At 38.9% G+C, this 22,987-nt stretch overlaps 1 protein-coding gene and 1 pseudogene across 6 annotated transcripts in view; both read right to left on the bottom strand.

The window, feature by feature from the left end:
* Positions 1-22,987, bottom strand: part of GPCPD1 (glycerophosphocholine phosphodiesterase 1) — a 59,400-nt gene that overhangs the window by 19,808 nt on the left and 16,605 nt on the right. For 4 of the 5 annotated variants that reach the window (XR_013961476.1, XR_013961477.1, XM_080685187.1 and 1 more), the window contains exons 5-10: positions 18,602-18,677; positions 16,591-16,632; positions 10,066-10,189; positions 5,779-6,010; positions 1,033-1,195; positions 590-722 (exon numbers count right to left, since the gene is read on the bottom strand). Coding sequence is in view for 3 of the 5 variants with exons in the window: in XM_080685187.1 (XP_080541313.1) it covers positions 590-722; positions 1,033-1,195; positions 5,779-6,010; positions 10,066-10,189; positions 16,591-16,632; positions 18,602-18,677 (770 nt within the window). In the remaining 2 variants the exon portion in view is untranslated. The remainder of the gene's footprint in view (positions 1-589; positions 723-1,032; positions 1,196-5,778; positions 6,011-10,065; positions 10,190-16,590; positions 16,633-18,601; positions 18,678-22,987) is intronic. The other variant, XM_080685189.1, reaches the window with a different exon arrangement.
* LOC308255832 (selenoprotein S-like) lies at positions 15,082-15,661 on the bottom strand (annotated as a pseudogene). The gene has a single exon. The product of its transcript is annotated as a selenoprotein S-like (transcript).

Here is a 22,987-nt window from a genome sequence, read left to right on the forward strand (position 1 = left end):
CAGGTGAGGAAACAGACCAAGAGAGGGCAACATGCCAAAAGTCAGGACCACAATACAGGCACACTGATGTCATCTCACTGACTCATTCGGCATTAAGCTTTTCCTCCTAGCTTTCTAGTTTGTTTGTTAACTTAATAAAGTATAGTTGGTACACAATATTATATTAGTTTCAGATATACAACAGTGATTATATTTATGTCTTGTGATATGATCATCACAATTAGTTATTATGATATTATTGACTCTTATTCCCTTTCCTGTACACTACATCCCCCAGGCTTATTCATTTTATAACTTGAAGTTTGTACCTCTTATCACCCTTCACTTTTTTCACCCATTCCCTCACTCTCCTTCCCTGTGGGGGTTGGCTTTCTTATCATCAATTCAATAAAATATTAAAAAACACTTAACCAGAATCTTAGAAGAGAGTTAGTCTCTAGTTAATCTGAACTGGGAATCCCAATTACATATTAAATTTAAATTTCAGGGTAAAAATAAAAGAATCATTTGACCTTTGGTCAGTCGAATTAATTTAACATTATCAAGTTTGAGCTACCAAATGCCAACACCGCTCAAATATGCAACATACTTAGCAGTTGTTGTAGAATTCCCTGCACCTCGATGTCCAACATCCAATGGAGTTCTTGGCTTCCAATACTTGGAAAATGAAGATTTCATGTCACAACTGTATCCCGGTAATGGCTTAATAATTATATAGTCAACTTTTGTAGGGGAAAAAAAAGGGGGAAGGGACAAAAATAAAGACAATTAAAAAGGCCATTATGAGATCAATTATATTTAAAAACTAGCTTTATCAATCTCTATCAAATAGGAAAGAAATCAACAAGTCAAAAATGATTCAAAGTAAAGCTTCCAGAAAATTCAATAGATATATCCTGTTGTTATATTAATGTTCTAAGATAAATCATTAATTTAATCTATAACATTTTCAAAAGTCAATTTGAAACTAATAAAAATTTTAACTTAACCTCTGCTTCTTTGTAAAGGGCCACCCTGCTTCTCCCAGCTTACCTCTCACTTTGCCTATTGTTTTTCTGGAATTTCTGCTCATGATAGGAAGAGTGAGGACTCCAGCACTTTTCCCACTCTCATCAATGGTGGATGATAAGAGACATGCTGTACCCACATGTCCAGGAAGAGTATCACCCTGAACTACATGTTCACCGAGATCTTCCTGAAAAAATGAGGTTTAAAATAATCTGAATTCTTATACTTTAATATTTTCCATTTAAAGATCAAAACATTCTATGGAGGAAGATCAGTAAGAAATACAATTAAATTTATATCCATGTAATTCTTAGAGCATTTTTTGGTAGTAAACAGTACATTTTTTTTTTGGCATGTAATACTTTATGTGTTACTTTATTACTCATAACTCTGCTGATTTGCACTTCTGATCCTCTAATATGTATTAGGTAAATTTGAAGCACTAATTAAAAGTTACTAAGTAGCACTACCTGGTTTGGCTCAGTGGATAGAGTCTCGGACTGTGGACCAAAGAGTCCCAAGTTCAATTCTAGTCAAGGGCACATTCCTCAGTTGCAGGCTCTTACCCAGCCCAGGCCCTGATCAGGGCATGTGCAGGAGGCAATCAATCGATGTTTCTCTCACATAGATATTTCTCTCTGTCTTTCCCTCTCTCTTCCACTCTCTCTAAAAATCAATGGAAAAATATCCTGAGTGAGGATTGAAAAAGAAAGTTACTAAGTATTTTTATATTCAAAGACTAAGGTATACTGCCCTAGCCAATTTGGCTCAGTGGACGGTATGTTGGCCTGAGGATTGAAGGATCCCAGGTTAAATTCCAGTCAAGGGCACATGCCTGGGTTTCGGACTCAATCCCTAGTAGGGGTGTGCAGGAGGCAGCCAATCAATGATTCTCTTTCATCATTGATGTTTCTATCTCTCCCTCTCCCTTCCTCTCTGAAATCAATAAAATATATCCTATATAATAAAGAACTAATATGCTAATTAGACTGGACAGCTACCAGAACAACTGTCCAGACGACCTTCCAGATAAAGCCAGGTCTATGAGAGCCGAGGCATCCGGGGTTAAAAGTTGTGGTTAGGAGCGATCAGGTGAGTGGTTAGGGGTGATCAGGCAGGCAGGCGACTGGTTAGGAGCCAGCATCCCGGATTGCGAGAGAGATGTCCGACTGCCAATTTAGGCCCTATCCCGCAGGAATCCCGCAGGGCTTAAACTGGCAGTCGGACATCCCCCGAGGGGTCCCGGATTGCAAGAGCATTAAGGCTGGGCTGAGGGACTCTCCTTTTCCCCCATCCCCAAGCACTAATTTTGTGCACTGGGCCTCCAGTCCTATATAAGGGTAATATGCAAATAGACCGAATGGCAGAACAACCAAACAACCAATCAAAGCATAATATGCTAATGATATGCTAAGGCTGCTCAACTGCTCGCTATGGCATGCACTGACCACCAGGGGGCAGAAAGTCAACTGGTCGACCCACTGCTATGACGTGCACTTACCACCAGAGGGCAGATGTTCCGACTGGTAGGTTAGCTTGCTGCTGGGGTCCGGCTGATTGGGACTGAGCGAGATGGGCCGGACATGCCCTGGAGCCCTCCTGTGGTCCCTCCCCGGCCTGACTGTGGACCAGTGGGGTCTCTCAGCCTGGCCTGTACCCTCCGAGACCCCTTGGGGGATGTTGGAGAGCCGGTTTCAGCTCAATCCTGCAGTCCACTCCCCTTGGGAGGGTGCCAGACACAGGGCTCATGTCTGGCAAGTGCTGCTGTGGCAGCATGAGCCACTCCCTATGGGGACTGATTAGGCACGAGCCCGCAGCAGGAACGGTGGGGCAGGATGAGTGGGAGCGGCAGGTAGGAGCTGCAGGCGGCGTTGGACTGCAGGTTTTGGTCCAATGAGGCCACCCAGAGGGATCCCACCCATGCACAAATTTGTGCACTGGGCCTCTAGTCTACACAAATAAAAGAGAAAGATGCAAATTGACCGTACCTCCATGACACCCACCTGCCAATCAGGAGCATGCAAATTAACCCAATAAAGATGGAAGGTTAATTTGCATACGCAGGCACGGAGCGAAGACTGAAGGCTGAAGGCTTGGCTCCGCTGCGGCCCAGGTCCCAGGTACTGGAGGAAAACCAGTGCTGGCAGCCAGGGGAAGGAAGGCCTATTGCACGAATCTTCGTGCAATGGGCCTCTAGTATGTACATAAGACTAAGGTATACCTGTAGTGAGCTTTTAATGTATATTATATTTTATGAAAACACATCCACACAGATGACATAGAGGGATGGTAACTCTCCAGGAAATTGAACACTTTGAGATTAAACTGAGTAATTTTTTTTTTAGCAGCCTAGTTTATAAATAAAACAGAGGCCTGGTGCACAAAATTCGTGCACTCAGGGGGTCCCTCAGCCTGGCCTGTGCCCTCTTGAAGTCGGGGAGCTCTCAAGGAATGTCTGACTGATGGCTCTTCAGACATCCTTAGCGCTGCCATGGAGGCAGGAGAGGCTCCCACCACCACCGCTGCGCTCGCCAGTGGTGAACCCAGCTTCTGGCTGAGCGGCTCTTCCACTGTGGGAGCGCACTGACCACCAGGGGGCAGCTCCTGCGTTGAGCGTCTGCCCCCTGGTGGTCAGTATGTGCCATAGCGACTGGTTGTTCTGCCGTTCAGTCTATTTGCATATTAGCCTTTTTAAAAAATATATATTTTTATTGATTTCAAAGAGGAAGGGAAAGGGAGAGAGAGATGGAAACATCAATGATGAGAGAGAATCATTGATCAGCTGCCTCCTGCACATCCCTCACTGGGGATCAAGCCCACAACCCAGGCATGTGCCCTTCACCAGAATCGAACCTGGGACCCTTCACGGTCTGCAGGCCGACGCTCTATCCACTGAGCCAAACCGGGTGGGGCTAGCCTTTTATTATATAGGATAGTATTTCCAAAACTGCTAACCAAATGAAAGGGAAGTTAGACTGTTCAAGGGATTACTGAAAGGTAGGTCCTGCCCAGCGGGTGTAGTTCAGTGGTTGAGCGTTGACCCATGAACCAAGAGGACTCCAGTTCATTTCCTGGTCAGGGCATAGGCCTGGGTTTCTGGCTTGATCCCCATTGCGGGGCGTGCAGGAGGCAGCTGATCATGATCCTCTCTTATCATTGATGTTTCTCTCTTTCCCTCCCCTTTCCTCTCTGAAATCAATAAAAATATATTTTTTTAAAAAAGAAAACATTCAACCAAAACTTCTTATTTTTATAATAAAATCCTACAGGTCATATTACTTGGGTAAGATCTAATTATAGTGTGTTTTTTTAAATGAAAGTATTTTTAGTTATTTTGGGGGAAAAATACTGTAAATTCCATCTAATGCAAAGTAGCTAAAAAGCCACTCACAAAAGCTATGTCTAAAGCAGGGGTCCTCAAACTTTTTAAACAGGGGGCCAGTTCACTGTCCCTCAGACCGTTGGAGGGCCCGACTATAGTTTAAAAAAGAAACTATGAACAAATTCCTATGTATACTGCGGGCCCGGGATGAGTCGGCTGCTAAGCAGGACAGGCAGTGGCACCTGGCGGGCTGGATAAATGTCCTTGGCGGGCTGCATGTGGCCTGCGGGCCATAGTTTGAGGACCTCTGGTCTAAAGGAATCATCAAATTAAACAATTCGAAGATTATAATTTTAATTACATACAACAAATGTTACTCATTGGGTTTAAACCCATTCTGAATTGTGCCATTTTCAAGAAACCATAGCTACTTGCTACTGCTGGGCAAGGCATATTCCCTACTCTCAGAGATTTAAACTTTAGAAAAGTAAAAATGGGAGTGAAAGTGCCAAAAAACAAGAATGTAGGGAAAGTGATACACATAACTACTGAGCCAGGCCCAATAGAGCAAGGACCTCAGGGGAGGGCTCGGTATTATTTGTGAAGAGTATCAGAGCAGTAGTGAACTAAAGCTCCAGTATAAGTGTCACAGTACAAAGCTCCAGAAATTTGGCAGCATAGACTCTGAACAACGTGGCAAAATTTCAACAGCAACTTTTGTTTATTATGTATTTACAATATCAAATAAAGCTGCAAAAAAGTAACCATTGTTACAATAAATTCTTATAATAAAATGCCTCAATAAACCACAGACTTTGGTCATAAAAAGGACTCAATCATGCTAGTTCCATCAGGTTGCCCAACAGTTAAACAGCCTGCCTGTCTCTCTATTCATCCTTGGAGGTTCCTTTTGATATAAATCACTTATATTTAGAACAGACACAGACATCAAAACATTTGGTCTTGATTTGAAACCAATTTTGCTTAAGTTCTCAATTATATTCTTAACTAGAGGCCCGGTGCATGAATTCGTGCACAGGTGGGGTCCCTCGGCCTAGCTGGTGATCAGGGATGATTGGGGCCCATCTAGCCCAATCCCGAGATCAGGGCTGGCTGGCCGGCTAGGGGGAGGGACTGTGGGAGGTTGGCTGGCCTGCGTTGAGTGTCTGCCCCCTGGCGGTCAGTGTGCGTCATAGCGACTGGTCGACCGGTCATTTGGTTGACCCGTTGTAACGGTTGCTTACGCTTTCATATATATAGATAGTACTTGTGTCTGTCAACTCTTAAGTTTTTTAAGCCTGCTAAAATATATAGAAGATTAAGCATCCAAAATGCTGTACAAATCATTGGTTTATATAAATCAGACTATAATAAAAATGAAAATATATGCAAAAATAAGTTCATGTCTGCATTCCTTCTCAACCCCCTCAAGTTAAAGAATTACTCACCTCAAAAAAATCAAATATTAGTTCCAAATTATCTGGTTCCATTGTCTGTATGCTATACTCTGTCCAACGATCAGGCTGTAAGCCATACCCACAATCTGGCTGTGAATGCTTGCACTTGAACTCAGTGTCACTTATTAAGGATATCTCCAGGGTATTGGACATTTTGTGAAGAAGAGTGGGAGACACCCTATCATCATCATCTTCCTCCAGACCCTCTAGTGTCAGCTTCACTCTAAACAAAAGGAAAAAATAATAAATTTCAAAAAGTGGAACTAAAGGAAAACTCATAAAAATGTTATCTAAATGCTAAAATTTAGAAGTACTCCCTGAATATGCAAAATCTTCAAATAATAAAATACAAGGTGGAGCAAAAGTAGGTTTACAATTGTGAGTACATGAAACAGTTTATTTTTGTATTACTTATTATATTATTTTCCATACAGCAACTGTAAACCTACTTTTGCCCTACCCTGTATATTATACAAAGACTACAAACACTATAGGTTAAGGCATTAGCTATATTTTATAAAATACTGATGTTTTAGCCCTAGTTGGTTTGGCTCAGTGGATAGAGTGTCGGCCTGCGGACTAAAGGGTCCTGGGTTCGATTCCCAATAGGGGGTGTGCAGAAGGCAGCCAATCAATGATTCGCTCTCATCACTGATGTTTCTATTTCTCTCTCTCTCCCCCTTCCTCTATGAAATCAATAAAAATATATTTTAAAAAGCACTGATGTTTTAATCTACATATATTTCTGTAAAGTATTAAAATGAGACAAATGCTCATAAAGCCTAAGGCTGTTTCCATTCTTTGGTTTTTAAAAAATGAATCTAAAAAGGTATTTACTATTACCCTCCATCTATACCTGGCCATCTCAATTTCTTTTGAGAAGTCTCACAAATGCCCATGCATAAAACAAGCACAAAATTGAACCATATTCTGCTAGTGTGCATTATGACTGTTAAGAGTTGGAGATTATAAACTATTTTCCCCTTTCTTCTATTTTACCACAGTGAGTCGGGGGTACTCTGTGAAAAGCACATTATTAAAGAAAAACATTGTGTTAAGTACATATATTTGTCTGTATGTATCTTTTATGTGTGTCTATGTACTTTTTTTTAAATATATTTTATTGATATTTTACAGAGAGGAAGGGAGAGGGATAGAGAGCTAGAAACATCGATGAGAGAGAAACATTGATCAGCTGCCTCCTGCACACCTCCCACCGGGGATGTGCCCGCAACCAAGGTACATGCCCTTGACCGGAATCAAACCCGGGACCCTTCAGTCCGCAGGCCGACACTCTATCCACTGAGCCAAACCGGTTTCGGCTATGTACTTTTTTAAACAAAACAAACATGCAAACTAAGAGTCTAAAACTCTTATAGGCCTCACAGCAATGAAAACAAAGACCAATTACCCAAGCCATAGGGCCAACAGAGACTAATCTACTCCCAATAAAAGGCAATTACTTGCACGGAGCACTTGTAATGCCAAAAAGTACTCAATTCTAGAATATACAAGAATGTACCAATTGAAATGCACTTAAACAATTTAATATTATTAATGTAGGAAGTAATGTTAATGTATACAGCAGCAATTTTCAACATTTTTATATCACAGCACACATAAACTAATTAATAAAATTATGCAGCATACCAAAAATATTAAATTGTTTGCCAGTCTGACCAAAAAATAGGTATGATTTTGATTCATTCACATTGGACGGCTATTGTTATGTTGGCTATGGCTATTTTTTTTTATTTGACAATATAAGGGAAAAGAGGTGAGTGCCCCTGACTAAACAGTCAGGTATTACATGTTTTTAAAATTCTGCAGCACTCTGGTTGAAAAGCGCTGGTAAGAGTAATAGCTAAGCTCCAAAAATGTTTCATTCTAGATTTAAATGGGATCTGATTGATAATAAAAATAATGTATTAGTGGGATCTGCTTTCTCTGCATGACCAACCACTGCTGAGCCTTATCACATAGCCACATAATTCTGAAGTCTTCCTGAGGGGACATCCATATAGATTATTCAATAAGTAATACTGTACTAATCAAAAGTAGCATTTCAATAATAAAAAAAATCATCATCTCTTCTCATAAACCAAAGCTCTTAGGAATAATTCTGGACAACTGATTCTATTGGTGAACCTGAAAGAAGAAACATCCTCTATCAGGGCATATGAAAAGAGACCACAAATGGACAGTAATGAACAGGCAAGAAAGGCATGGAGATAAAAAGGCTATTTTGTCATCAGTAATGCATCTACCCTCCTCCCTCAACCCCAGAAAAGAAAGAAAAGAAGAAAAGTCATGTTTAAAGGGATCTATGAAAGAATTTGTTAAAGGGGTTCTTCAAATAGCTATATAAATGTTATAGTCTATCATAAAGAAACATTGCTTTCCATTTACTGCTAGAGTCAACTAAAAGAGAAACTTGTGCTTAAAATTTTATAATAAAATAAAATAGCATGTTTAGTGTTTCAGTTAAAATGCATAAGCTGTTGCTAAGTTTTTAAAGTCCTTATAACCTTGCAGTTAAAATTATTTCCTATACCATGAAGGTTTAATCTATCACTAATACAAATTTGGGGGGAAGGAAAATGGTCAGAACAGCAGTTTCTAGCTATGCATGATTATTTCAACAGGAATCAGTCCAGCCGGCCGTGGCTCAGTGGTTGAGTGTTGACCTATGAACCAGGTGGTCACAGTTCAATTCCCAGCCAAGGCATATGCCCAGGATGCAGGCCCAATCCCAGTGTGGGATGTGCAGGAGGCAGTCAATCAGTGATTCTCTCTCATCACTGATGTTTTTATCTTTCTCTCCCTCTCACCTTCCTCTCTGAATTCAATAAAAATATATTTTAAAAAATATGAATCAGTTGCTAATTTGTAGAGCCCAACTAAGTATGGTTATATGAAAATATTCCATCTTAAGCCTAAGCAACACTATAATATATACAAACACTCAAAATAATTTCTAGAAACAATAAGGGGTAATAGCAGGGGCGGGAACATATGTAATAGTTTTAACAATAAAGATTTATTAAAAAAAAAAAAAAAAACAACAAAAAACTGCAAGAGAACCAAGCACTTTGGAGACTGAAGAAAATATAATTTTGAAAAATATATATAGAAAATAAGTTAACTTTTCATAGAAAAAAAAAAATGGTATAGGGCTCAGTATATATTTGCAAAGCAATCAGAACCCCAACCATTAATATCTATGCATTTCTTAATAAGTCCTATTAAGCCCAACCAACCAAGGCTTCTACTGCTACCTTTATTACCTTTATTTCAAGGTCTTATGCTAATGAGACATTTTATAGTTGTTACACAATTTATTTGCTTCCTTTAACATTTAAATAAGGTATTAAATTATATATGACTAACTGGTTAGAGAATCTTTGCAGTCAAATGGATCTTGCAGATCAACCATGTGGTCCCATAACCTCCATTTTTTCTGAAGCAAAGCAGAAGCCTAGAAATGCACAGAGACAAGGTACACCCAAAATCCTTTACTCACTCTCCGAAGAGCCAATGCAAATAACTGAAGTACATAACCTTTCCCTTATATATTGTATGATTGGGATAAGTTTTATAATATTTAAGCAGTTATGGTAAAATATTTATGGATTTTGAAACTACAGTATTATTATGAATTATATTCAAATGACAGAGCTGCCTGGGTCACTAAGAAGCCAGCTCACTCAAAGGTATATATGTTGACATTACAGAAAAATAAAGTTACTCACCATTTAAGCATTCACACAAAACTTGACATCTATTTTTTAAATTAATATATGATTTAAAAGAAACTAATATGGAACTGCTATGATAACCTTCATGGAAAGGTTTTCATTTGTAAGCTACAGGAAAGTTTAGGGCACTGAAGGATATTTCCAACAATCATTTTTCTGTTTACCCTCATTTAGCACAAAATCATTTCTCTTATATCAATTTAAAACAAGCAATTTATTGCTACACTAATAAATTTTAAATGGTATAAACCATACAGAAGTATAAGCTTGGAAATCATTTATTTACATAAAAACACAGTGTTCTAGTTTCAAATTTAGAGATTAACAATAACATAAGTATGTGTAATTGCAGCAATCTGAGACAGGGAAGCAGTTCACTCACATAAGACCCTGAAGTTAATAGAAAATATAAAATTAAAAGTGTGCTCTTTTTTAGTTTATACACTTAAAAGCCTAAAACCAGAAATCTATAGCATTAGTGAAAATAAATGGCCTAAGTAACAAATACACATGGTCATACCTAAATCTAGATTTTTTAAATTTCTTCTTGGTTATAGAGACAGGAGGCTTTTCAGAATAATGCAAACGTAATCTTATTTCAGTCTGACACGTCAGCCATCCCGAATCCAAATTCTCAACACCATCTGGCAAGTAAATAGAAAGAAGACTAATTATTATACATATTTTTAAACAATCCAGTAAGTACAATACACACTGACAATTCTAGTTCACATTCAGATTTTAATACACTCAGGTTATGTCACTGGTACTTCTCTCCAAAGCAAATATATACGCAGTCTTAAATTTGTCATTGAAAAAGAACTTCTATAGGAAGAGGGGGGAAAAAGTTAAATGAATGTTAACAATAGCCATAGTTTAACAACTTAAGTAAATACAAATATTCTAATTAAACCCATTATCGAAATAATACACATTCATTTCAGAAAGAATCAGTGTTTCAAGATGACTTCTAACCTACATTCGTTCCATTGGGAATTACTATTACATTTTCAAATACTTGACATGAGGTATTTATTCAGCTGAAACTAATTATACGACTAGTGCTAGGGACTGAAATATGAGATGGTAAAAATAAAACTGTGAGTCAATTCTGTATTCTCACGTTTATACATTCTGCCATAATTGACACAACTGTGATAATACCGTATTAGCACTGTTTAACTTGAAGTTTCCTACTAACATAGGTAACACATTTTTCAAAGTACTACTGAACTATCAACTGTTTTGGACCTAAATTTTTCAATAGGAATATATATATATATATATATATATATATATATATATATATATATATATATCGAGAAACATTTATCTTTAGAAATATAACTTTAAAAATGTTTAGTAATTAGCAAATTTTAAAAATAAAAAGAAACCACGGGAGTGTGTGGAGAGAGGTCAACAAGGGGGAAAAAGGAGACATATATAATACTTTCAACAATAAAGAATTTAATTAAAAGAAGAAATATTTGGTTAGAAATAAAAAAATAAAAAGAAACCACCATTATTTCTTAATTTTAAACTATTTCCAGGAATAGACAAAGTTGGAGAAATGGCTTTCCATCCTAAAAGCTAATAGCCCACTGTACACCATAGCGTCTGTAGATGCAAGGAGCGGACCTTCCTCACATGCCACACACGTCTATTAAAAAAAAATGTTTCCCCTAAGTGGCTGTCCTGACCAACTTTAAAATCATTTTTTGTGAGAATTTTCAGCTGAAAATATTCAAGAACACCAGAATTGTAATATATTTATTTTTATAATATCCATTGCAAATTGATTTTTCTTAAATTCAAAATATCGTGGCGTGTGGGGATAGTTTCCGTTTTGGATGAATGGCAGTTAACTGGCTAAAGCTGAATTTAGAACAACAATAAAAACTTTCATGCAGTTATAACCATATATAGTAATTAACAGATAACAGCTGAAAAAAACGAGAAAACTATTCCTACATAAAGAAAGCTCTTGCCCTAGCCCGTTTGGCTCAGTAGATAGAGCGACGGCCTGTGGACTGAAAGGTCCCAGGTTAGATTCCGGTCAAGGGCACATGCCCAGTTGTGGGCTCTATCCTCAGTGGGGGGTGTGCAGGAGGCAGCTGATCAATGATTCTGTCTCATCATTGATGTTTCTATCTCTCTCTCCCTCTCCCTTCCTCTCTGAAATCAATAAAAATATATTAATATATATATATATATATTTATTTATTTATTTAAAAAAGCTCTCCAAAACATGTAACATAAATACCATCTTTTCTAAATAGAGGACAAGACTATAAAACACTAAAGCTATTCAAATATTTTAGACTACGTGATGATATAACACAAATAACCTCAAATAAAATCCAAATTCCTATCCAAACACTGCCAAAGCATGTACATTCCTAAAGTGTATAAACACATGTCCCTACTAAACCACAACCAAAACATTCAAACCTGTTCCTTCCTGTTCTGAATAGGAAAGCAACTGGTTATCAGCAATTTATCTCTTGTTCAGTCAGCAAAAGCACACATTCTGCCCACTCCTTTACACAGTAAAGTATTTAAAAATGAAAATGCAATCAACTGCATTTAAGGAAAAATAATAAAATAAAAATGCAATTTAGCATAATGCTGATAATACTGACACATTGTAAGAGTTCAAGTTGCTGAAAACTTGAATTCTCAAAGTGTTTACTGAAGCAGAATATACAAATGAATAACATTTCCAACATATTCAGAAGTAAAAGGATTTTCTAATGTGCTAATTAAATGTTAAAGACTAAGTCAGAATTACTAGAATATTCTGCTTAATCTGGATTTTACCATAAATGCACATATAAACATACATAATGCACAAATTAACTTAAGAGTAATGTTTCACACCTTAAATGTTTAGAACTGCTAATATCATTTTCAAACAATACAGTTCGTTCTGGGGTTACGTCGGAGATCCGTTCCTAAGGTGCGACGTAATGCGATTTTCACCGTAAGTCGTAACCCACCTACATAAGCACCTACGTCACTCACATGGAGCACATACACAGCAGTAATGAAGTGAAACAGTAAAAAAAATTTAAAAGAAAGATAACAATTCCTGATCTTTACTTGTGATAAATAAATAATAAAAAAACATAAAGCACTTATGTACATACGTCAAAATGACGGAACTTTTTAATATAAATAAATGGGAGATGGCAACATAACCACGAAACGAGGTACAAACGACGTACGTTGAGTTCGACGTAACCCGAGGACTGTCTGTAGTGATGATATTAACTCATATAACTGAAATCACCTGTCAAAAAACTTAAAGCATAAGAATTATACAGGGGCCTGGCCAGTGTGCTCAGTGGTTGAGAATCAACCTATGAACTAGGAGTTCATGGTTTGATTCCCAGTCAAGGCATTTAATTCCTGGTTTCGCTCAATCTCCAATGGGGGGTGGGGGGGCACGTGGGACATGAAGAGGCAACCAATCAATGGTTTTCTCTCATCATTGATGTTTCTATTTCTCCCTTACTCTCTAAAATCAATAAAAATATATTTTTTAAAAAGAATTATACATGGTGGAGCAAAAAGTAGGTTTATAGTTTGTATAAAAAATACAATAATCTTATATAATAAAAGCCCAGTGACCGAACAATGGAATGACCAGAACGACCAGTCGACCAGTCACTATAACGTGTACTGACCACCAAGGGGCAGATGCTCAACACAGGAGCTGCCCTCTGGTGGTCAGTGCGCTACCAAAGTGGGAGTGCTACTCAGCTGACCGGAATGAGCAGCTGCTCCCGCTGCAAACCCTGGGCCGATAGACAGGAACCCAGGCTGTGATTGTCGCCTCCTCGCCCCAGGCTCCTTCTCCTCGCAAAGCTGATCCCGGAAGCTGGGAGGTGGGTTTGTGGCCACCATGGGACTGAGGCCTACTCTGCCATCTCTCAGTGCTATCGTCCCTGGGCCTGGCCCCAACTGGGTCCCCTGGAGAGGCGAGTGCTCTGGCTCCATAGAGGATGCCAGACCAGGGAGCAGCTGTTAAAAGGGCGGATCCATAGCTGCTCGGCTGACCGGGATGAGTGGCGCTCCCATAGCAGACTGATCCCCACAAGCCACACACTCCCCCCAACCAGTGCAATAATCCCGTGCACCGGGCCTTTAGTCTATCTATACTAATAAAAGGGTAATATGCTAATTAGAGTGGGTGTCTTCCAGACCTCCTTCCAGAAAAAGCTGCAGTGGCTGCGAGGGCCAAAGGCATGCAGCCATGGCAGTGGCTGCGAGGGCTGAGGGCAGGCAGCCATGGCAGCAGCAGCGAGGGAGTGATGGGGCCGGTGCCTTCCCCTGACTGGCTGGTCGCCTCCCACAGAGGACATCCCCTGAGGGCTCCTGGACTGTGAGAGGGGGCAGGCTGGGCTGAGGGACACCCCCCCAGGTGCATGAATTTTCGTGTACCGGGCCTCTAGTATATATATAAAAGACTAAGTGTCCATCTGACTGGTAACTATGGCATGCACTGACCACCAGAGGACAGACGCTCAACGCAGGAGCTGCCATGATGCGCACTGGCCATTTAAATGTAAACGGCACCATGGAGCTGGTGTCGACAAACCAACACTTGGCTTCCCCCAAGTGGGACACAGGCCCCACAACCACCCTGGAGCAACACCCCACCAAATCACAGCCAATGCTGCCAAGACCCTATGGCACAAAATGCAACCCACAGCCCAGCCCAGCCCAGAAACAGTTGCTGTGGGCGCTAGGTAATGACATCATGTAACAACGCCCTGTTTCCTCTCCCTAGCGACCAGACTCCTTGGAGTTTCTTCAGCCCAGGAACCCGACTTGCTTTATAGCCAGGTGCAAACATTTTAGTTTAGCCAAATGTTTGTGATGCAGTTTCCCATGCCTCATCTCATTTGATCCTTACAGAAGTCCTGGAGTAGGTAGATAGGAGACTCGTAGAACCCTATTTTCTTTTCATTGGCAAGACGCAAATAGCGATATTAAAATACTTCTAATTTTTTTTTGAGGTTGAACGAAGAGCTGGTTTTGTTGTAGATGCTTAAGACACAAAATCAAGTTTAGAGAAAGAGAAGACAGCTTGAATTTAACACAGATGCTAAAAATGCTCTTTTAAGATTATTCAAACTGTTTTTAAAGTTCAGACAGATCTACAGAAAACCCTGTCGACAGTGATCCTTGGTGGTGGTTTCACCATTTACAAGGAGGACGTCATTCCACACACCCTGTCACAGAGACTGTCCTAGCAGCAAAGACCGCGTGCGAGGGCCATTCCTCTAGGTCCCAGCGCTATTTACCGACTGGTAGTCAGGTGGCTTCCGTTGAAGTGGGACCAACTGTTGCTGTTGCCCAGTGGTGCTGTGCATGTGCTGTGCAGATGCGGGTGTAGTGGAGAACAGAAGTGAACCCCGTGTCCCCTGGGCTGGTTACTGTGAGAAAGTGTGCGAAGGCAATTGAAGGGGTTGGCGGTGAAGGCTGGGCTTACTTCGTATCGAGTGACACTGGGCAAGGCTTCTTAGCCTCATCCGCCAGATGATGGGCCTCTGCATCTAGATCTCCAAGCGCAGGCTCTCCCTCCTTTCCCAGACAAAGGGTTATAACCACCCCCGAATAGAGGCTTCTGTCGCTTGCTTGCCGTTTGTGGGGAGGCCGGATCAAGTAGAAGGCCCTGGGCTGTCTTCTTCCTGAGGCTTCCTCGCATGGCCTCTGTAGCATTTCCCCTCTTGCATGCTGTCCCACATTTCAATCTTCCTTCTCCTTTTCTCTTCCTCAAGCTGACGTAGTTTCTCCTTGTACCTTTCCAATTGGGCACTTAATTCTTCCTGCATTTTCAGGTGAATGGCTGCTAAAGCCTCCTGTCGTCTCACAACATCACCGGGTTCCACACCAGCTGCCACCCTGTCTGGCTGCCTCTGCCTGGAAGCCCTCAGGCAGGTGGAGAGCTTCTGAAAGACTGCCAACAGGAGGATGCAGCCGAAGACCACGTACCAGCCGAAGACCATGTACCAGCCGTAGGCAGCCAGCAGGGAGCCCACAGTGACGTTCAGGAAGCGCAGCCCCTCTGACTCCAGAGCCCGACGCAATGACAGCTGCTTCTTGACTCACTCTATGGCGGCTGCAGTGCTGCCAGATCGCACCATGTCAGCTCCGGCTTCTGGCTTCCTGCCCCTACCTAATTAATTTCCTTTCAATGTGCATGAATCTGTGCACTGGGACACCAGTTAATAAATACTATATAATATAATAAAGAGCTAATATGCAAATGATCATCATGCCCTCACGCCATAACAGCTCAGACACTTAACACTGGGGAGAGAGGAATGGGGACCAGCCAGGCCGTGGCCTGGGAGAGGGACAAGCCGCCTGCCCCTTGGTCCCAGGTGCCTGCAGCTGCAGCCTGGGCAAAGCCACCTGCCCATGGTCCCCTGTGGCTGCAGCCGGCCTGGGCGAAGCTGGCCTGGGTCCTGGGTGCCTGCGGCCGGATAGAGGGAGGGAAGCCCGGGTCCCAGGTGCCTGTAACTGGCCTGAGGAGGGAATCCTGGGTCCCGGGAGGCAGAGGCGGTTAGGGGTGAGATTAGGCCAGCAGGGGAGCAGTTGGGGTGATCAGGCAGGCAGGCAGAAGTGATCGGAGGCGATCAGGCAAGCCAGCAGAAGGGTTAGGGGCGATCAGGCAGGCAGGCAGGCAGGCAGGCAGGCAGGCAGGTGAGCAGTTAGGAGCCAGCGGTCCCGGATTGTGAGAGGCAGTCAGAGATCCCCTGAGGGACCCTCCGCCCCCAATGCATGAATTTCATGCACTGGGCCTCTAGTAATAATATAAGAATAAACTCTGTGTTTCGCATACTCACAACTGTAAACCTTCCGCCCCACCTGTACTGGAAACTATTATTTAAGAGAATAGCATTTGTTTCTTAGATTTAGCCTCTATTTCCAATATCATACTCTGTCATATTTCCCTCTATCTGTTTCTAATGAATGTTATATAACATCTCAACCATATCAGTAAAAAATTTTAAAGCTCAGTCTCACTTACTGTGGATTCCAAATTGTCCATCGTCAATAATAATTTCACTTTCTAGAATTGAAGGAAAATAGAAAACCTAGTTAAAATTCACGATGTATATGGACAACTGAGAAATTACCCACCTTAAGCCTTTTTAAAAATATGGAATCTAAAATTTTAAAGCAGCCCAAAGTGAATAAGCATATTTATTGTAGCCCTCAATAAAGAGTTCCCTTTTAAGAAGGCTATCAAACAATCAGTTCTTACATACTTGGTGATTATTCACGATGTTACAAGGAAGAGAAAGAGGACTCCTCAGATGGTGCTCTAGAGGCACTGGGACAAACTTCACCTACAATTTGTGAGCCTGACAGATTGCTGGACAACAGTATCTCCTGGTTCATTTTTCAAACCAAAGGTCTTGGCACAATTAAAATGCTTATTCTTATGTAATGCATATTCTTATCTAAAATGTAATTCTCCTCAAATCTCCACTATTCTCTACAGCCAGCTAAAAGCTTTACAAACAGCATAAACTTACCTGTATACTTAGAGCTGTGAGGAACTATCAAAAGAGTAAGTTCTAGCACATGCCCTTCTAACAGAAATTTCAACTAAATGAGAAAAGCTACTAAACCCCACCCTCAGAATAACATACTAATTCCCTGCTCTTTCCTTTCCTGTTTACTTTACACATAGGTCTGAAATATTTGTCAAAATTAGTGTGATAGTTCCCAAGGAAGATTCTCTGACAGATTTCATGGAGCTCTTAAGTTTAGAGCTTCTATTTTTCAAAGATATAAATTTCTTTTTAAAAGATCAGAAACATAATCATCCCACTTCTCACAATAATACAATACATTTAACTGCAAGATGCTTCAAAATGCAAATTATTTTAAACTACTCAGTACCTAATAATTTCCAACCTCAGTATAGAACTATTATAATTCTGAAATATGCTATCAGAAAAATACTAAATACAATATCAAAAATGTATTAAAACATATAAAAAGAAAATCCAATAAAGAGGATGGAATGAGATAGCTGTTTAAACAAAACGTGTCTACTATAGGGTAAAGCAGAATCTCTCACTACTTTCTAAGCTAGTAACTAGAAAGCCATTTATTATCTTTACATTCTAATTTTCCTTAAACACTGAAAGATGCATTTCTCAGCAATGAGTCAATTTACAGATGAATCGATAATTTAATGTATGTGAAATGAACTTCAAGTTTTAATCTTAGTATGGAAAAGGAAATTAAAAAAATACTTGTATGAAAAGAAATGCCTTTTTAGGCATAATAAGAAAACGGAATAATGTTTTTTATAAAATGATCTGAATATCAATTTTAACATAGCCAGCAAGGTACTTAAATAAAGAGGAAAATATGTCTGCTACAACCAAGAAATTTGAATTTATTCATTCAAATTTATTCAAGTATTTACTATTAAAAAAAACCACACAGAATAAAGAGAATAACTTGCTCTATTCTCACTAAAGTTAAAAATGTAAGAATCTTAGTTTTTGCCCTGGCTGGGTAGCTCAGTTGGTTAGAGCATTATCTTGATATCCCAAGGTTTCGGGTTTATTCCCTAGTCAGGGCAGGTACAAGAATCAACCAATGAATGCATAAATAAGTGGAACAATAAATCAATTTCTCTGTCTCTTTCCTTCTCTCTCTCCTTTCCTCTTTCTCTAAAAGAAAAAGAAAATTATCTAAATTATCTGAGCAAGTAATCAATAAAGCCATGGATGCTCAGTAAAGAAGAATGTTACTTTGTAAACTTTGTTGCTACTCCAAATAAACAGTCGACAATAAATTAATCTAACCCTTCAAAATAAAAATAATTAAGCATTTCTAATAGTTTATAGAGAAAGGCAATGAAGAACTATTTAATTTTGAAAGTAAGATTCATGATATGCTAAGTGAAAATTGACCTTAAACTTTAGAATAAAAATTTATTAAATCCCACTAAGCCATTGTGCAGCATATTAGTAACTTATGCATATGCCTCAAACAGATGCAGTTAATGCCCATACCTAAAGGGGTTATTGATCGTGGTTGTAGATGAGTCTCCCACTTGTGAACTATGACTTGACATGGACCACCGATAGTCTGCAATTTAAAAGTTAAATGTCTGCAATAATTTCTTATATCTTATATTCTACCCATGACTCCATTAGATGTTTGCGGGCTAAATTAATACTACAAATGAAACCAAAAGATTCATCTTGTTAATTATCAATATTATACGCCCCTAATCAGGAATGTACTAGGTCACAAATCATGATGAGTGCTGGAAGAAAATGGGGATGAGAGAGTAAACAAAGAAAAATGGGATGAACTGGTACATAAAACCGCCTTAAACTCATAAATCTGCTTACAATACTCGATTTTTTTTTTCAAAGAAACTTTAATTTTTAACTGATATTCTGTCCTAAGTTAAAGTTAACCATAAATACAGTTTATGTTTGCCAGTCAATGGGGTGTTACTGGATAAAGTATCTCATCTTAAGTAACTCTTGAGGTGTTTGGATAAAGCCTAAACTCTATAACCATAGGAATAGTAGAAACAAGTACTTCAAGATCAACTATCACAAGTTCCTCAAGAAATGTGAGGGCATAATACAGTTCTTTACTATATACATTTAAGAATAGTAAGTAGATAACAGGAAGAACATCAGATTTCTCCTATCACAGTAACCAATGTTTCTAAAGAGCACAGGAAACCCTAAAAGAAAGGAGACACACACCGGTAAATTTGAAGAACAAATTTGATAAAAGTGAAACTAACATCCAGTTTTACTTTCTTATGCCTTAGAGTTTCTAAATTCATACAGTGTGATAACTCCTAATATTGTTCCCTATTATCAAGTTCTTTTACTAAGAAAATAAAACTTTATGTTGATAACATCTACACAAATTTTAAAACAAGAATGAACCTACCAATAAAGATTTCCGACATATAAGAGACTGAAGTATTAAATGCTTCCTAATTATCCTTTAATTATTTTAAAATGACTAATGAAACTTATGTGTCAAAATGAAACTCTTAAATACATATTTTAAAAGCAAATTTTGACTGTAACCTTCATGTCTTCTGAAAAATGTAGTAAAATATAGGGATGCAAAAAGGAAAAAACAAAAGCCACCCATTATCACACCACTTAGGGTTAATTACTATCAACATTTTCATAAATAATCCTCAAGCCCTTTCCTAGGCATATCTAAACATACTATTAAAAAGCCTGAAACATGTAAGCTTCTCTCTACATATTATACATCTTTAGGTGGCATTAAATACTCTCCTATAACATGTTATAGGATTTCAATATTGATATTTTTAAAAGTAGCCAAGTGATAACAAATAAGTAACAGATTAGGCACATTAGGTAATTAAACACAAGAGATAATTCTGCCACTTAAAATAACCAGAGAGTCTGGCTGGTGTGGCTCAGTGGTTGAGCATCAACCTATGAACCAGAAGGTCACTGCTTGATTCCCAGTCAGGGCACATGCCCAGGTTGCAAACTCGATCCCCAGTAGGTGGGGTGCAGGAGGCAGCCAATCAATGATTCTCTCTCATCTTTGATGTTTTGCTCTCCCTCTCCGAAATCAATAAAAATATATTTTTGCCCTAGCCAGTTTGGCTCAGTGGATAGAGCGTCAGCCTGAGGACTGAAGACTCCCAGGTTTGATTCTGGTCAAGGGCACATGCCCGGGTTGCAGGTTCAATCCCCAATAGGGGGCGTGCAGGAAGCAGCCGATCAATGATCATCTCTCATCATTGATGTTTCTATCTCTCCCTCTTCCTTCCTCTCTGAAATCAATAAAAATAAATTTTAAATAATAATAATAAAATAAATAAAAATAAACAATAAAAATATTTTTAAAAAATAAAGTTTAAAAATATTTTTTAAACTTGCAAACTTTTGGAATTTGAGAACTAAAATAGCACTAGATACTCATTCAAATCACTTATCCTGGGATAATACGGAAAATGCTTATTTTCTCTAGACAAATACCTTCTTATTATAAGTTTTACTTATGAATTGGTAGACTGGGTAGATGTTTTTAAAAAGGTAAATGTGAAACTACTCATCTTAAAATATGAATTTAACTTCCTTAAAACTAAAAGGAGGAGATGCATTTAATCCTACATTTCCTAGATTTTTTTTTTACTATAACTTTTTCCTGTTACATTTTTCCAGTTTTTTTAAACATCAAACTTTCTAATCTTCAAGAGATGCAAATTGCATACATTACAAATAGGAATCATGTTTCTTAGCAATAAGAAGCAGCCAGAAAAAACCTATTCCTCCCATGTCCCCAACATACTCTAACCAAAAGAAAAAAAAAATCCTCTTCACTAAAAGAGGGTATGGGTTTACATTCTTATAGAAGTTACTCATCAAAGGTAACTTAAAGGGTGCCATGAATATATTAAGTCTCAACAAAGATTTAAAAGTGGGTAGAGGAGCCCTAACTGGTTTGGCTCAGTGGAGAGCATTGGCCTAAGGACTGAAAGGTCCCAGGTTCGATTCCGGTCAAGGGCACATGCCTGGGTTGCAGGCTCGAACCACAGGGTGGGGCATGCAGGATGCAGGTGATCAATGATTCTTTCTCCCTCTCCCTTCCTCTCTGAAATCCATAAAAAAAAAATAAAAATAAAAGAAAGTGGGTAGTGGGGAAAAAAAGATGTTTTTGTTTTAATTGATTTGTCAGGGGAACTTTACCATGCACATAAGAATAGCCCTGTTGATTAAGTATTTGATAGGGTATATGTTTTAGTAGTAATTTTAATTAACTCCATCCTCATGTTTTAGTTACAGCATAAAACAATTTGGGCTTGAACAGAATGGAGTATTTGAGGAGTAGTCCAAAGGGCCAATTCAACAGATGACTTACAATTTTGTCTACTAGCATTCACACTACAAATCTGTGTTGTTTGGTACACAAAGTGTTGTAATATTGAAAAAAAAAAAAAAAACAAGTTTTAAAATACCGTGAATTTCCAAAATTGTTACAACTACTTTATTAAACTTTAGAAGGTCACCTTAAATTTTAGCTTATTGAGGTTCTTTTAAATTTTTTTAAAAACCTGAGCATTGATATATTGAAAATCTCAATAGTGACTCCAAAACATGCAATCCTTCTTAAGGCTCTATTCCATGAAAAACAATCTTCAAGATCTTAGAAAAAAAAAGAACAGCTCTCCCTTCCTCTCAGAAATCAATAAAAATACAATAAATAAAAGAAAAGAACATCTCCATTCTGTAAAAGGCTGCCACAATTTTAAGCATTTTGTAGTTAAGCGGAAAGTGTATCTTTGGAGAAAAAAAGAACAGTATCAGTCCAGGACAGTATTCCATTAGCAGTACTGGTAGAGTTATTTCACAATTTAGCATATATTAAATCAGATGATTGCTGGAATGTTTTCAAGCATGCATACTAACAACAACAACAACAATAACAACAAAAAAGACACCCCAAAACTATGTTTCCACATACACACAAAAGTCTTACTGATTGCTTCTCAAACAATTATTGACATCACTCAGCTATATCAAGCACTGAGAGATATTTAAAAGATTATCCAACATGTAGACTGAAATTTTTGTTTTAACAAACCACCAAACAAATTATCAAATACTCATGTAATAGCACTGCTTTTAACTATCATGAGAAATGTAAATGTGCACTTTTAAAATTTTGCTAATTGTTTTCTTGCACTATTTTGGGGAAAATGTGCATGTAAAAGGATCTCTAAAGAATTTTTATCTATGCTGTCTGAGGCCAGACCAGTTACTTAAGCATCACTATTTTTAGTAAGACCATTAAGGAAAATGGTCACCTAGGAATGAGTACAGCAAAGGTAGGTGGACAGATATCTCTATACGATGGTTCAAATATGAAGTTAACAGCTGAGGGTATTTAGCATTTAAAATTTTATTATATTAATAAACCACTGGCAATAAATAGTTAAACTGAAATTAAAAGAACACCACCCATTTACAATAGCATCACAAAATAAAATAAAAATGTTTAGGAATATATTTAATCCAAATGTGTAAGGCATATACACTTAAAACTACGAAACAGCCCAGCCAGTGTAGCTCTGGCTGAGCACTGACCCATGCCGGGGGTTGACCCATGCCCAGGGTTGCGGGCTCGATCCCCTATAGGGGGTGTGCAGGAGGCAGCCAATCGATGATGTTTTTCTGTCTCTCTATCCTTCTCCTTTCCTGTCTCTCTTAAAAAAAAAAAAAAAAAAAAAAAAAAAAAAAAATCAATAAGAACAGCCCTGATCAGTTTGACTCAGTGGATAGAGTATTAGCCTTCGGACTGAAGGGTCCCAGGTTTGATGCCGGTCAAGGGCACATGCCCAGGTTGTGGGCTCAATCCCCAGGAGGGGGCGGGCAGGA

This window comes from Plecotus auritus (assembly GCF_963455305.1).
Source record: "Plecotus auritus genome assembly, chromosome: 8".
NCBI lineage: Eukaryota > Metazoa > Chordata > Mammalia > Chiroptera > Vespertilionidae > Plecotus > Plecotus auritus.